At 34.2% G+C, this 14417-nt stretch overlaps 2 protein-coding genes across 2 annotated transcripts; both read right to left on the bottom strand.

Moving 5' to 3' along the window:
• Positions 1-8012: 8012 nt before the first annotated feature.
• LOC116108885 (ankyrin repeat-containing protein NPR4-like) lies at positions 8013-9079 on the bottom strand. Its single transcript, XM_031395123.1, has 2 exons — positions 8738-9079; positions 8013-8651 (listed from the first exon to the last, which is right to left on the bottom strand). The coding sequence occupies exons 1-2, from the start codon at positions 8927-8929 to the stop codon at positions 8049-8051; spliced, it is 795 nt and encodes a 264-aa protein (XP_031250983.1). The 5' UTR covers positions 8930-9079; the 3' UTR covers positions 8013-8048.
• Positions 9080-9127: 48 nt separating this feature from the next.
• On the bottom strand, positions 9128-12694 carry LOC116108969. Its single transcript, XM_031395205.1, has 6 exons — positions 12622-12694; positions 12451-12548; positions 11110-11610; positions 9920-10078; positions 9540-9720; positions 9128-9155 (listed from the first exon to the last, which is right to left on the bottom strand). The coding sequence occupies exons 2-6, from the start codon at positions 12515-12517 to the stop codon at positions 9128-9130; spliced, it is 936 nt and encodes a 311-aa protein (XP_031251065.1). The 5' UTR covers positions 12518-12548; positions 12622-12694.
• Between the last annotated feature and the right edge of the window lie 1723 nt (positions 12695-14417).

Consider the following 14417-nt stretch of genomic DNA (forward strand, 5'->3'; position numbering starts at 1 on the left):
ATCCTTATGGGCAACTATGGCTAACATGATCCTAACGGTCTTGTATTTCACAACAGGGGAGAAAATTTCATTGAAATCTATTCCCTCTCATTGTGTGTAGCCTTTGGCTATCAACCTAACCTTATACCCAAGAGGGTCAGAAGAGTTTATAGCTTCTTTAAGCTTAAATAACCACTTGCATTCAATCAATTTCTAGTCTTTGGGATTAGGAACCAAAGACCAGGTTCCATTTATCTTTAGGGACAACATCTCTTCATTGCAACTTGCCATTTTTCTCTGTCTTTGGATCTGACTGCTTTATCATAGTAGTCTGGTACTGTCCTTTACACTTGTGCCCCAGCCACTAGGACTATGTAGATGAGATCAGCATAGGAGTATCTTATTGGTGGCCTGATTTCTCTTCTGCTTCTATCCCTGGCCAGTTGGTATTATGCTAAAGGGTTAGGATGGGGTTCATCAGTTTCTACAGTATGTTCCTCTTCTAACTCATGGTCCAAGTCTGATCCATTGGTTCTAGCTTCCAGTTGCTCCAAGTCAAGTTGAGGTACAGCAGGCTTCACCTCAATTTGGACTATCTCAAGTTGATCCTGATTCATAGGGTGACTGCTAGTTGAACTTGCATAAGAGTTAATAGTTTTGAAAGGAAATACATTCTCATTAAAAATTACATCCCTACTGATTATTATCCTAACCATAGGAGCACTCCTTTCCTAAAGCCTATACCCTTTGGTTCCCTTTTGATAACCTAAGGAAACACACCTAAGGGACTTAGACTCTAACTTCCTTTCACTGATGTAAACATAAGCAGCACATTCAAAGGTCCTCAAACGTCCTAGGCTAGGTTTTCTATTACACCATTTTTCCTCAGGGCACATGAAACTGATAGCACTTGAGGGGCTTCTGTTAATAAGGTAGGCAACAGTGTTAAGAGCTTTTCCCCAAAAAGACTTTGGTAGGTAGGATGTAAAGAGAAGGCATCTAACCTTCTCTAAGAGAGTTATATTCATTCTTTTAGCAACCCCATTCTGCTGAAGGGTTTTCCTAACTGTTATATGTCTTAAGATACCTTGTTCAGTGCAATAGGAGTCAAATTCCAGGTTACAGAACTCTAAACCATTGTCAGTCCTAAGAGTTTTAACCTTTTTGTCAGTTTGGTTCTCTACAAGAACCTTCCAACTCTTAAACTTACTTAAGCCTTCATCCTTAGTCCTAAGTAGGAAAACTCGCACTTTCGTATCGTAGTCATCTACTATGGATAGAAAATAGCTACTGCCCCCATGTGATTTTACCCTCCCAAGTCCCCACAAGTCAACATGCAAATACTCTAAACAATTGGCAGCCAGGTGAGTTCTCCTTTGGAAACTCAGCATGTGTTGCTTGCCCATGATACATGTCTCACAAAACTCAAGGAATTCAATGGGATCCCTACCAAATAGGCCCTGCTTGTGCAGGATGTCAAGGCCCTTTTGGCTCATGTGGCCCAGCCTTAGGTGCCATTTCTCTGTAGCATTCAGGTTAGTAGAAAACAATACAGAGTTTAAACAACTAGAGTAGTAATTTCCATACAGGATATAAAGTCCATTCCTTTTTACCCCCTTAAGCAATACACTGTTATTCTTATAAACAATAAGGCACCCATTTACAGCTTTGTAACAGCATCTAGATTCATCTAAAGAACCTAATGAAATTAAGTTTCTTTTTAATTCTGGAATGTACCTTACTTTAGTCAGCTTGACAATTTTACCAATGTCTAGTCTTAGGGTTATATTACCTATTCCCTGGACTTTACAAGCATTGTTGTTACCCATATACACTGTTTCTAACCTATTCTCCTCTAAGTCCTAAAACCATTCTTTATTGGGGCTCATATGAAATAAGCACCCAAAATCCATTACCCAGTTATTTATACTATCAGTTTTGGACACAGTTAAGACTTCAGATTCTTCAATATTAGACTTAGAGGTTGCTAGGTTGTTTTCAGTGTTCCCTTGTTTCTGTTTCTTAAGCCGGGCATAACAATTCTTTTTTAAATGACCAGTTTTATTACAAAAAAAACACTTCCTGGTTTCTCCTTTGGTTTTACGGTTCATCTTTCCACTTTTCTTATTCCTAGGGCCATTATCAGATAGGACAACATTGCCTAATTTGCTTAATTCACCTTTTCCCTTAATAAACAGATTATTATCGGTTCTTCTTTGTACCTTAAGCTCTAATTCTCTAGCTTTTAGTCCTAAGACTATTAAGTCCACGCTTGGGATAGTACCAGTGTATTGAAGGGCATTGTCTACAAACTAGTACTCTTCGGTTAAGGAATTTAGCAAGATCAGAACTAGGCTAGAGTCCCAGAGTTCTTGATATGTACCCTTTAACACTTTGGTCATTTTCAAGAACTCGTCAAGATTTTCATCAACGGTCCTAGAGATATCCATTGTATATGCAAACAGAACACCTTTTAAGTAAGCTAAGTTAGGAGCACACTATAAAGCATAAAGGGATTCGAGTTTACCCTATACAGCAGTTGGAATTTCATAACCGTCTACCTTTCTCAGGATGTTGCCGGAGAGGTTTATAATGATCATGTTGTACACCTCCTCATCCAACTCTGCTTTCTTTTTCAGTTTCTCCTCTAACTATTTGGTTATATCATTCTCTAGAGCCAAGGCTACCTTATTATGTGATCATAAATCCTTCATCTTTTTCTTTAAACTGTTGAAATCAATTTTCCCATTGAATTTGGTGATTTCAGTCATAGTGAAGGGTTAATGTTTGGATTCAAGGTTGACACAGGAAATCCTAAAAAAATTTAGGATTGAATTCGAACCAATTCAAAGAAATTGACTGGATCATCTAGGGTTTCTCAAGCCTTGGGATACTAATTTGACCGATTATCAAGAAACCCCCAATTGTATAAACCCTAGGTTTCACAAACAGTCAAGACAGACCGAAAAACCTAATGTTAGCTCTGATACCACTATTAGGTTTTAATCAAACTCAAACCTAATCGATTTCATGATCAAACACACCTAACACACACACAACATGAATCAACTAAGAAAGAAAATCAAGAACACACAAGATTTTACCGTGGTTCGTTTATCCTAATGGAATAAACTACGTCCACGTTCAGCTCCAAGTATTTGGGGCTCACTACAATATAAGGATCAAGTTCTTTACAAATTACAAACCAAGGAACACCATAACCCAAATCTCTCACTCGCATAAAAACCTTTAAAACAACCCATAATCGCAATAACAAGACAGCCTATACAAAGTGTCTCTACCAAAAGAACAACCTATTTCTTCTACCCACAATTACCACCAATTGTGACTTGATTACACAATTTGAAGAGAGCTAAACTAAAAACCCTAGCAAAGTTGAAGAACGCGAGAGAGAGTGAATTCATCTACTGTTTACTTTCCTTGAAACTCAACTTTATACAGGTTGACTCCCTGGATTGCTTTTCACCATTAGATTAAGTTGGATTCAATGGATGAGATTTGTCATTTAAAATTACCCCAAAACGGCAACGTATAGGCTAGTGCAATGCGACATCGTTTAAAGCTTCACTCAACAGTAACAGAATAAAGATACCAGACTATTTCTCTCTGGCCTTACAAAGCAACCATACACAATGGTGTTGCTCCCTCACTACCTCGAATTGATGGCAACTTTTTGTTCTTATTAACCATCACATCTTTTTTATTCCAGATGCAATAGCAAAACACAGATCTTTTTCCCAACATTATTCTGCAGTGCTAGGTCATTAGGTGTCATAATGTTCACAAGCTCCTGAACAAATATAGTATATTAGTATGTCTAGCTCCAACAACAATGTGAAGAGCAGTTTCCCGATTCCTAGTTATTCTAGCAGACACTGCTTGTGGATTCAACATAAAAAATGCTTTTGTATATTCCCAGTCACCTTTAAGCGTTGCAAGATGCAAGGAAACATAAGCAGTAAAGCGATTCCTTTCCACCTCCCCTTTCAAAAGCTTTAGGAACAACACGAGTACCAAGTTACAGAAAATACCTAAGTTCACTTTTTGGCATATAAATAAATGTTAACACACCAAAAACTGCCCATGACTAAGACATTGTGGGAAACTTACATAGTAATATATGACTTTTGGAGTTATGCCAACATCAAAGCATATTGCTATGCTTGTATCATCCTCCCCAGAAGATTTGGTGGAAATCACAACAGATTTGATTGCTGGAAAAACATGTTGAATGGAAAGGCCCTTTTGGGAATTGGGATCGTACGTGATGATGGAAGGTTGTTTATCATCATCCCCTTCAACTAGTAGAGAAAGTGCCAAAACCCAAAGTAAGAGCGTGCGAATATAGTATATAGTAAGATTTGTGAAATTATTGACAAATTCAACAATAATTTCTTGTACTATTTGTAATTTGAAGAACCATACTTGTCAATTTTAGGAAAAAAGTCATTCAAATTAGAGTCTATCAATAGATCAAATGGTAATAGAAACCCTATTGCCGTGCTATTTAGCGGGATTCAAAATTGAAAATTATCTGGTTCAAAAATGGGTTTGATGGAAAAATGCATCAAGACGTTATAGCAAATGGATTAATAGAAGTATACTATATGCATGTATTTGTACTTAATAAGAAACTATTTTCATTTTCTACTTATGGTCAAGTTCAGTAGTTTGAGACAGCACAAAAGAAACCATTAGACAAAGTAGATTATGTAACTGAATGGTTCTGGGCATGTAAATTACCTTCAATTGTTAGTTATCAGCTCAGAAGCAAAGCCTAAAATCCCAACTATGAATTTAGCTTAACTAACAAAATTTCATGTTAAAACTAATAGCTGGAAATAAATTTTGCACAAACATATAATAAAATTTTAGTAATAAATAATAATAACGTGAAAGAAATTATAGTAACATAAAGTTAATGATGATGGAATATTGTATCATTGAGCTATGGTTAAATGAAGCAAGAAAAGAAAAAGAATTACCTTGGAGAGAACAGTACATGATGAAACGTATGCAAAACTATTCTCAGTTGATTTTCTGAATAAAGTAAATGAGCATGGACATGCTATGAGAGTTTATAGAATATTGAAAGTCAGTCAAGCAGAAAAGGAAAGTAACGAGAAAGAGATATAACTTAGAGAACTTGGCATGCATGCACTCAAAAGTCAAGACTTAAACGCGTGATGGATCTTTTCCAGAATTGAAAAATATGTAACTTATTATAACCGGTTTATTAATTTTGGATGTGTAAAATGAAGCCTGGATACACTTACTTGGAAAGGACAGTGACACTGGTTGTATACCTTCCTAGATAATATGGTAAAGCTCCTGCGATCTAAACTTCATGTTTTGAAACAAAACGTAGGAAGCAAATACAAGTCTCCCTTGAATTAGAAGAAGGAACCGCAATTTTAGATTGTAATTGATTAGTTTGGATTTATCATGTAGAGAAAAAAAATATTTCTTTAACATCATTATATTGGTCTAATGCTTTAGATCAACCATAACACGTGAAGGCAAAATGCATATAGTTGAGTTAAGATGTTTTAACTGCTGAATTTGTTGAATAAAAAAGAATCTCATCATCTTAATTAACATAACCTGAAGGAATGCAGAGCAAATTTGGAAAAACAAAAGATGTTATATTCCTTCTCATTAAAAGGGGAAGCTGAAATGGATGAGAAAATCATACGACCACTGATATATTCAGAAGCCTCGAAAATTATGACGATGGTTTCTTCATTCATGTAATCATCTTTGTATATTTACTGAATGTATTGGCTTCCAAATCACCAACTTTTTTCTAATGCAAATTTTTTTTTTTTTTTCTGTTTTTGCAATATACATATAATTATTACTATATGAAGGTAACTTTCTTAAGACGAGAATTAGAAAAATTATAACTTATTACAATATGGAAAAGTTTATTCTTATTTATAACTATCCCAAGTTGGGACTGAAATTTTTTATGACTATATAGAGGTTATTCCTTACAGAGTATCACTATATTGAGGTTTTATTATATATATATGAGTGAACGACATGTTACCACCTAAGGTTTAACGAAATGGCAAGTTAATATCTCTAATTTAATTTATTCTAGATTTTTACCCTTAAAGTAACACCGTTTGCTAAAATGCATATACACTTTAGCACAGCACATGTTAGCACGTTAAAGTACGTCGATGCTTTTTTTGGCAAGAGGCAGGCTCATGTTAGTAGTGTCTAAGTCGACTGTTTTTGGCTTTTTCAGTTGATTCCAAAGTCCAAAATCACTTCTGAGACCACCATTGGACTTCCCACAACCGCCTCTACGAAACCCATAGCAAGACCACACTCACAGTTTCCAACCACCTCCATTCTTGCCACTTTGTGAGATTAGGTTACTTCTCAAGCTTTTTCTGATTGATTTGGGTACAACCGACATCTCTAGACTTCACCACCAACTTATCCACCATCATATGATTGTTGTGATGTGTTTTTTGGCCATTGGCGACTCTCCAATTATAGACGTAAAAATCTACAGTTACAAAGAATGATTGATCCTGTGAGGTTGATGCCACTAATGATCTACAGAACCTGCACACACAAAGAAACAAGTGTGAAGCTCACGGGAAACACCAGGGTAGTGTCTGCCATAGGTACTTCGAGCTCAAGTCAACAAGTCTAAAAAAAGCTATTTAGTAATTGTTAAGGGAAAGAAGGGTTACCAAAATCTTAGTCAGAAACTAGAACTACTGCAAAGGTGTTTAGTTCTTAGGAGCAAGAACTTTGGGAGCAAGTAGGTGGTATTGATATTTGATGCTTAATGAGAGGCAAGACCTCTGCTAATATAGTGCATATAAGATCTTCGAATCTTAGTAGGACTATGAGTCCCTGATAGTTGATTTCCAATAAATAGAAAAGACTTGATTTACTTACCTTCGTAGAGTCAGGATCTTAGATGAATTAAGATGTAGATCAAAATAGGAGGTGGATGAAGTAGGGTTTAAGTAGAACTTTGGGTTCTTGGAATGATCCTGGATCGATGGGCCTAGGTCCAAGTGGATTGGTGATGAGGCCTAATTGGTGGCAAAGCCTTAATGTTTTGAGAATCTCACTTGTTAATTGTCTGGTTGATGAGATGGGCTGGCCCATAATATGGATTTTGGCTTGGGTTTAACCGGAATTGGGCCAGGCCTTGGGCCACGTTGTAGATGTTTCATGCTTAGGCCTGATAAGGCCTAAGACAATTTTGGCCCATACATCAATCCCGGAAATCAAAGCTCAAATTAGTGCCCATAAACTACTTGATTAAAGTCCTCACCCAACTACTGCTCATAAGCCAACCCCATCACTATCAAATTAACGGTGTTATTTTAAGGGTAGAAATCTGAAATAAATGAAACCAAGGGTATCAACTTGCCATTTTGTTAAACCTCAAGTGGGAAGATTTCGTTTACTCTTTATATACATATATGCTAAATCTTCTTCATTTATTATGGTTGCATATCAAAATCAAACATCAAAATGCAAGCAACTTCTTTGGGCTAACGAATCAAGTGTTCATGCAACAATTATAAGATCAAATTGCAAATCAATTTTTTTAAGAATCTAATTAATTTAGTTATTTTAACTTTTTTTTGTTATAATAAAATTTTAAATGTTATATAAACAATGTAATAACATAGTATCTTTATTTAGTTTTACTAGGAAGAGGGACACAATAAAAAAAGAAGCGCTAATGCCACCATGATTTTCTTTATTTGAATACTTAAAATTGTTTAAAACATACAAATATAAAATTATATAATAACAAACACTAGTTGTAAGATATTTGAAATTTATAAAAATAAACCACTCAACTTTTATAATCAGACGATGAAAAATAACAAACACATAACTTGCACATTCAAAACACTAACGATAAAAAAATAAATAACACCACAAAAACGAACTAATCATTTATTATATTCCATTGATGTAAATAAGTGAATAATGAGAGACAAAGCCAAAAACACTCATTTTTAAATAATACTGTTCAATTCTTTTTCTAATATTGTGAGTTATTTCTCTTCCTTAAATGGACTTCCAGATGCTGTGGCAGGATGCGGTACATCTACAATGGCCCTCAGTAATCTCTCACAGTACACGAAGCATGCGAAAACAGCCATTGTCGTTATAAGAACAGGAACCCATAGCATCCCATGTTGGAAGACAATGAACATAGTTGCACAAAACACTACCATCATTGCACCTACTGATGATACAAATAAGCTTAATCCCACTTTCAAATCATAAAGCAAGTGTAAAATGAAATCTTCTTCTTCATATCGGGAATAGATAACGGATAAAAACTTTAGTACGGAGAAACAGGATAATAGTAATGCTATAGCATCTGATATTCCAAAAAGTATGAAGGAAGCTCTTCGAACTAAATTCGGAGACCCTGTTTCTTCTTTGGTGCCACCTGGTACTGTGAAAGCTGCGGCAAAAACCACGGTGGCAATAATTTTTGCCCCCATAAGGCATGCGCTTACCATCTCCTTAATCCATTTCTCAGCTTTATCCCTCAGCACTTGGTGCTGTTCAATAAATAAAGCTCTGGCAGTTTTCCCTTTTTTATTTTTAGCTTCAGCATCCCATGGATGCAAAATTTCCTTCACTTTCTACAGTTAATTACACAAAATCTATTAATAGAAGTAAAAAAAAAAAAAAAAAAAAGAATATTTAAACAAGGGATTGGAGTGTGCACCTTGAACCATAACAACTCCTCTTTCAGTTGGACGGCTGCTTTACCTGATTCCGTGTGGTGCCTATATTTTCCTGGAATCTTTGCGGCCAAATGCAAGATGTTGTTCCTTTTTTTATCTGTCTTCTGTACTAACAAATCCTTAAATGAACCTATGTCATATATGATATTGAAAATGTTAAGCTGACGATACATAACGGCAAAATGAAATATGCTGTAATGGTTTCGTCAACTTCAAATACGAGATCAGGATATGCGCCCAAAATTATGTTTAGAAACGCAAGGTTTCCTTGTTTTGCAGCTTCGAATGTTAGCGGCCAGGGTTTTCTAATAATATTTAAAATCTGGGAGTCATCCAAAAGCATAACTTGTTTCCAAAGACAGTCTATTAGTTCAATAGAAGCTTGAGGAGTCTCTGCACCTACTGAAACATCAAGTTTATTTAAGCCAACATTAGTTCACAGAAAAATTGAGGAACTGGTAATTAATTATCACATAATTAAGCAACTACATTAAACAAATCGACTTCCAACAGAAGATTATCCAAGAGTATTAATCACTATTTAGTATACAAAATAAAATAACAAGTTTGATTTTATTTTCTTAATGACTCACTTAAAAGATAGTGTATCTCCATATTTTAGGTACAAATTTTGAAGGATTGTTTTAACACGTATTATGACACATGTTAAGGATATTAGAAGACAAAAAAAAAAAAAATTAGTATATCAATGTATTAAAAAATTGTGGTTTTTTTTTTTTTTTCAAGGTTCTTAATGATAAACCAAATTTGAAAAACAAATACCCACAAGACGAGCGAGATATCTGCTTATCCATTTGGGCCGTCAAGCTCATTGATTCCCTCCACTGTTTCTCCCTCTTCTTCTTTCGATGCCTGAAGCCCAGCATATTCCTCTGTTCCTCCCTCTCCTTCATCCGTTGCATAGTCTCCTTCATCCGTTGCATAGTCCTTATCGCTTCCTTAACTACTTAATTAAAACATGAAAGCACCATTAAGATTTAAAGAGTACAGTTTTCTAATCCTATAAAAGAAAATTTTAAAAAATTTCATTGTTTGAAAGGGAAAATTTTGAACATGTTAAATAGTATATATTTGGAAATTTAATGTAGTATATATATATAAGGAATGTCCAAGGTGTAAATTAATGATGAGAGAGAACTAACAAGTGTAGATCACTAATCTTTTCCATCGTCTAACTGGGCCACCGGAGAAAGTAGGTGTCGGTACGGGCATTCGAGCCAAGTAGTGCAATGCTGTCTCCTCATTTTTACCACGTTTAGTAGCTAAATCTGGGTGCTTCTCCACCAAATCAAGCGCAACATCTTGAAAACAATCATCAACATCATAAGCTATATATAGGTCCCTTCTACTATATATTTTAACAATATAGACCCCTTTAGTTTACTTTTATGTGAGTAGTAACCAAAACAATCCTTACATTTTTTACTCCAAATTAGTTTTTTTTTTTTCCTTTCTTTTGACTAAGTTATGCAATTCATATATTTAAAATAGTAGTATTAATTAGGGGTGTTCAAAAGAACCGGTTGGAACCGGAACCGGCAGGTACCCTGGGTTTGGTTCCGGTTCCTACCCAGAACCAGTCGTCAATGGGTAGGTTCCGGTTCCAAATGTTTGGAACCGTTACTGTACGGTTCCGGTTCCGGTTTCTATAGTTAGGAACCGAAACTGGAACCAGGAACCAGGAACCGAGACTAATATAAAATAAAATTAAAGATTAGGGGGCTTAATAAAAACTTTTGTAGAAAAAGTAATGTGAATACATTTATATTTATATTTCATAACATTTAAAGTAAGTTGGTTTGCCTTTTGAGAATCTACCTTTACAAAGTAATGGAGTTTGTAATTTTGAATTTATAATTTGTAATTTTATTTTTGTTAACAACTGCCAGGTGGGGGGTATTTGTAAGTTTTAAGGGTTTTTTTGTTATTTTAAAAATTTTTGGGGGGTCATGAATTTTATAGGGTACCCAGAACTGGAACCAGAACCGTTGTTACAGGTTCTGGTTCTGGGTACCTAGGAACTGGAACCGTCGGTTCTGGTTCTGGTTCCAAATTTCAAGGAACCGTCCGTTCCGGTTCCTTCAAAAAGTGCAGGGTACCTGGAACCAAACACCCCTAGTATTAATTATTTAATTGCCTTAAAAGACATAAATAACGTATTATTGGTATTATTGATCTTTAAAAAAAAACTAAGCATAAAATAAAACTTAAGGATTAATAGATAATTGATGATTTAATTATTATAAAAAATATAAATTTGAGAAAAAATTTATTTTAAAGCTTTTCAGTAAGGAAGAAGAAACCTCAAGCGCATATAAATAATAAGACTTACCATACAAACCATGGTTTATCAGACGCACAAGCAATTCGAAGCTATCGTTATCATTTACTAACCCATCTCGATCCATGGTTTCATAAAGGTGTTCTACGATCTCTTTGTCTCCCGTTTGAGCTGCCGCGTGAAGCGGTAACATATCATTGCCTCCTCTAATCTTTACAATGTCTTCATTCTTCTCCATGATGGCCTTCACAATTTCAACACTATGGGACGCAGCTGCGATTAAAAAGGCCGAGTTGCCAGCATTATTTTTTATGGCTAAATCCTCTTTTTTCATTTGTTCAACCAACTTTTTCACAAAACTAGTGCGCTGTGCAGCAACTGCAATATGGAGAGCAGTGTCCCCTTGCTTTGATAGCTTAACTGTTAAATCAATTCTATCTTCCTTGTAAATTATTTTAGCTGTGTCCCAATCACCTTTCAGTGCAGCTAGGTACAATTCCAAGTGCCTATTTCGAGTTTTAATTTCTGTCAAGTTGAAACGAGAACAAGTTTCTGCACAAAATTATATTAAGTTTAATCTAATGAAATAGAATACTTTATTTACTTGAGAAAAAGAGGCCAATACATGAATTTATAAAAAAGGGATGCAATAAGTGATTCCCACACTTATAGGTAAAGATATCATATATATATATATATATATATATATATAAAACAAAAGAAAAGGATGTCTATCAATATAATATTCAAGAATGGCACAATAATGACCATTCTTTTTTAACTATTATCTCAAGAGAAGAAGAAAAATAAGTCAAATTTGCTAATTAGTCTCACACATAATCATTTCATGATGATGAAAACGTTTTCTTTGAATCATGTTGCAATATAATTAGAAAATAACAAAGCAAAATTGTGATGCATATACCCTTACTGGCTGATTGTATTAAAACAATAAGAAGTACAAAAATCTTTCTCATCTAGAGAGTGAGCTTCGAATATAAAGAGAAATTTGTTAAATTAACAGCCAAAATTTGATATTCATTTTTTACCCTCTCTCACTTGTAACTTGATAATGTAGCAACAGAAGAGATTAAGGGGGAAAAGAAATTTAACATTTTCGGCCTTTTTATAAGCCAAAAATCTCAGAACAAATACGCATATAATAGTCAAATCCATGCAACTATCACTTCAAATTGATTAAGGGTATAGATGTTATTTTATTAATTTATCATGGGTATAAACGTACTTGATAATAAAATTATCCATACGGGTGGTTTTGGATAATAGATTCAAATTCTTATTCTGGATGATACTTTTCAAAAAGCTATGGGTGGTTGTTGAAATTAACCCAAAAAATAACACATCGACCATTCATTGCAACGTAAAACTTACCAGCCCTTTCTTCAGAAGGTGGTGAAATCACAATCTCAACATTTTCTTTCCTTCCTGATGTAGGCATATTGTGCGTGATTTCTCGGCTCGAAATTGATCTACAATGAATCTAGCAGTCGATTTAGAAACAAGAATCATAACAACTTTAAAATAATAAATTAACAGACTTGCCTCTTTGAGTAATGGGTGCCTAAGATGCCAGATGATGTTTAACAACTGTAAAAGAAATGAAAGGCTCAACTGGTGCTAAAAGCTGGGGAAGATGTTGAAGAAATCAGTTGATATTTAAAAGCTATTGTACCACTGTCACTATGCATTGCTTGCCCAAGAGGAAAATAATATACAAGAGGAGAGAACTCAAGCAATCTTTTTTTTTTTTTTTTTTTTTTTTTTTTTTTTTTTTTATAAAAAGAAAAAGCATGATGAAATTTAGCATTGATGCATTAATTGACCAAGGGAAAAGGAATATCTAAGAGGAAATACTTCAAACTAACGCTGGGCCATAAGCATACAATACCTGATCATCTGGTGCATAATTAATTGATCAAGAGGAATGACCTCAAGCCAACACTAGGGCATTTACGACATACAATCTCTTCCAAAAAAAGCAAGATCATCTTTAGCATACAATACCTCATCATCTGGTGCATTCATGGACGAAAAAGGAAATTTTGTAATTTAGAGGTCATATTAAAATTTGTATATAATTCTTACTTGACATGACTAAGTTAGAAAACGATGTAAGTTTGAATGTCAGTAAAAGTTAGCGGAGAAGAGAACACACCAACAACTGTTGAACAAAGCTTCTAAGTTGTAATATCTCTTTCAAACAAAGTTAGGATGATATTTAATATCTGTTACATTTTTTACCCAAGAAAGGGATACACACTACAAGAAAAAGTTTTTTGCAACCAATTTTTTTGTAATTAGTTTAAAATAGTTCTAGATACCTCATATTTAGTAACTAAATTCTAATCAGTCGACCAAAGGGGAATAAAATTATAGGGCTTATTTATTCTCACCTTTGGCGTCTAAAATTAATATTCTGCGACTAATTTGATTTGTTACCCAAAATTCACATTAGTGACTAATTTATTTAATTGCCAATTTTTGCGCAAACACAATTGGCGACTACAACAAGAGATTCCGCAACTAAAATTATGGCTATAGAAAACAATTATTTGCAACTATTGAATAGTTGCTAAATTAGATGCAAATACCTATTAATTAATTTGTAACTATTTTTATTAATTACAAAATAATATAATTACCGAAATATCCAAGCTTGTGACAATAATTAAAAGGGCCTAGGGTACATTTGGCAACTAATTATTTTGTGCATATTACAAATAATTGCAAAAACTCATGTATAGGAACTAAAATGTATTTAGTCGCTAAAAGTTGATGAATTTTTTTGGCCCGAGCTTTCCTGATAAAATGAAAAAATAATATTTTAATTTGTGACTAAAATTATTTTTGCGTAACTAATTAGTTAGTTGTAAATTATCTTCTTTTGGCAACTAAGATTTTAGTTGCCAAATGTATGGTAAATTTTGCAGTTTGGGCGCCCCATGCTCCTGCTTAAAATAAATTGAAATTTTGGGTATGTTATTTTGGCAACTAAAGTTATAATTGTTAATAAGATTTTTTTCGCAACCAAAATGTTAGCCACTAAATATTGTTTATTAAAAATGATATATACTACTAGTAACCAAAATCAATTAGCTACAAAAAGCTTGCAAATCAGAAATTTGACAGTGGCAACTACTAAAATATTAGTTGTTATTGATGGTTTACAAAACATGAAAGTTACAAATGGTGACTAAATCTGGTTGCTACAAATAACTAATCAAATGAATAAATGCCTTTGTTTTTAGAAACAATTACTAGACCCATCCTATATAAACCCAAACTTAAAACCAAATCCCTAATACCCCAATTTCCCTATTCTTACTCGAGTCCTCTTC

This window comes from Pistacia vera, unplaced genomic scaffold, assembly GCF_008641045.1.
Source record: "Pistacia vera cultivar Batoury unplaced genomic scaffold, PisVer_v2 Contig570, whole genome shotgun sequence".
In the NCBI taxonomy this organism is placed as follows: Eukaryota; Viridiplantae; Streptophyta; class Magnoliopsida; order Sapindales; family Anacardiaceae; genus Pistacia; species Pistacia vera.

Coding starts and splice junctions, on each gene's coding strand:
- LOC116108885 (XM_031395123.1), bottom strand. CDS start 8,929: ATGTATCGTCAGCTTAACATTTTCAATATCATATATGACATAGGTTCA. Junction 8,652..8,737: donor AGGAGTTGTTATGGTTCAAG/GTGCACACTCCA, acceptor AATTAACTGTAG/AAAGTGAAGGAAATTTTGCA.
- LOC116108969 (XM_031395205.1), bottom strand. CDS start 12,517: ATGCCTACATCAGGAAGGAAAGAAAATGTTGAGATTGTGATTTCACCA. Junction 9,721..9,919: donor AAGATTAGTGATCTACACTT/GTTAGTTCTCTC, acceptor TTAATTAAGTAG/TTAAGGAAGCGATAAGGACT. Junction 9,156..9,539: donor ATATCTCGCTCGTCTTGTGG/GTATTTGTTTTT, acceptor ATGTTTCAGTAG/GTGCAGAGACTCCTCAAGCT.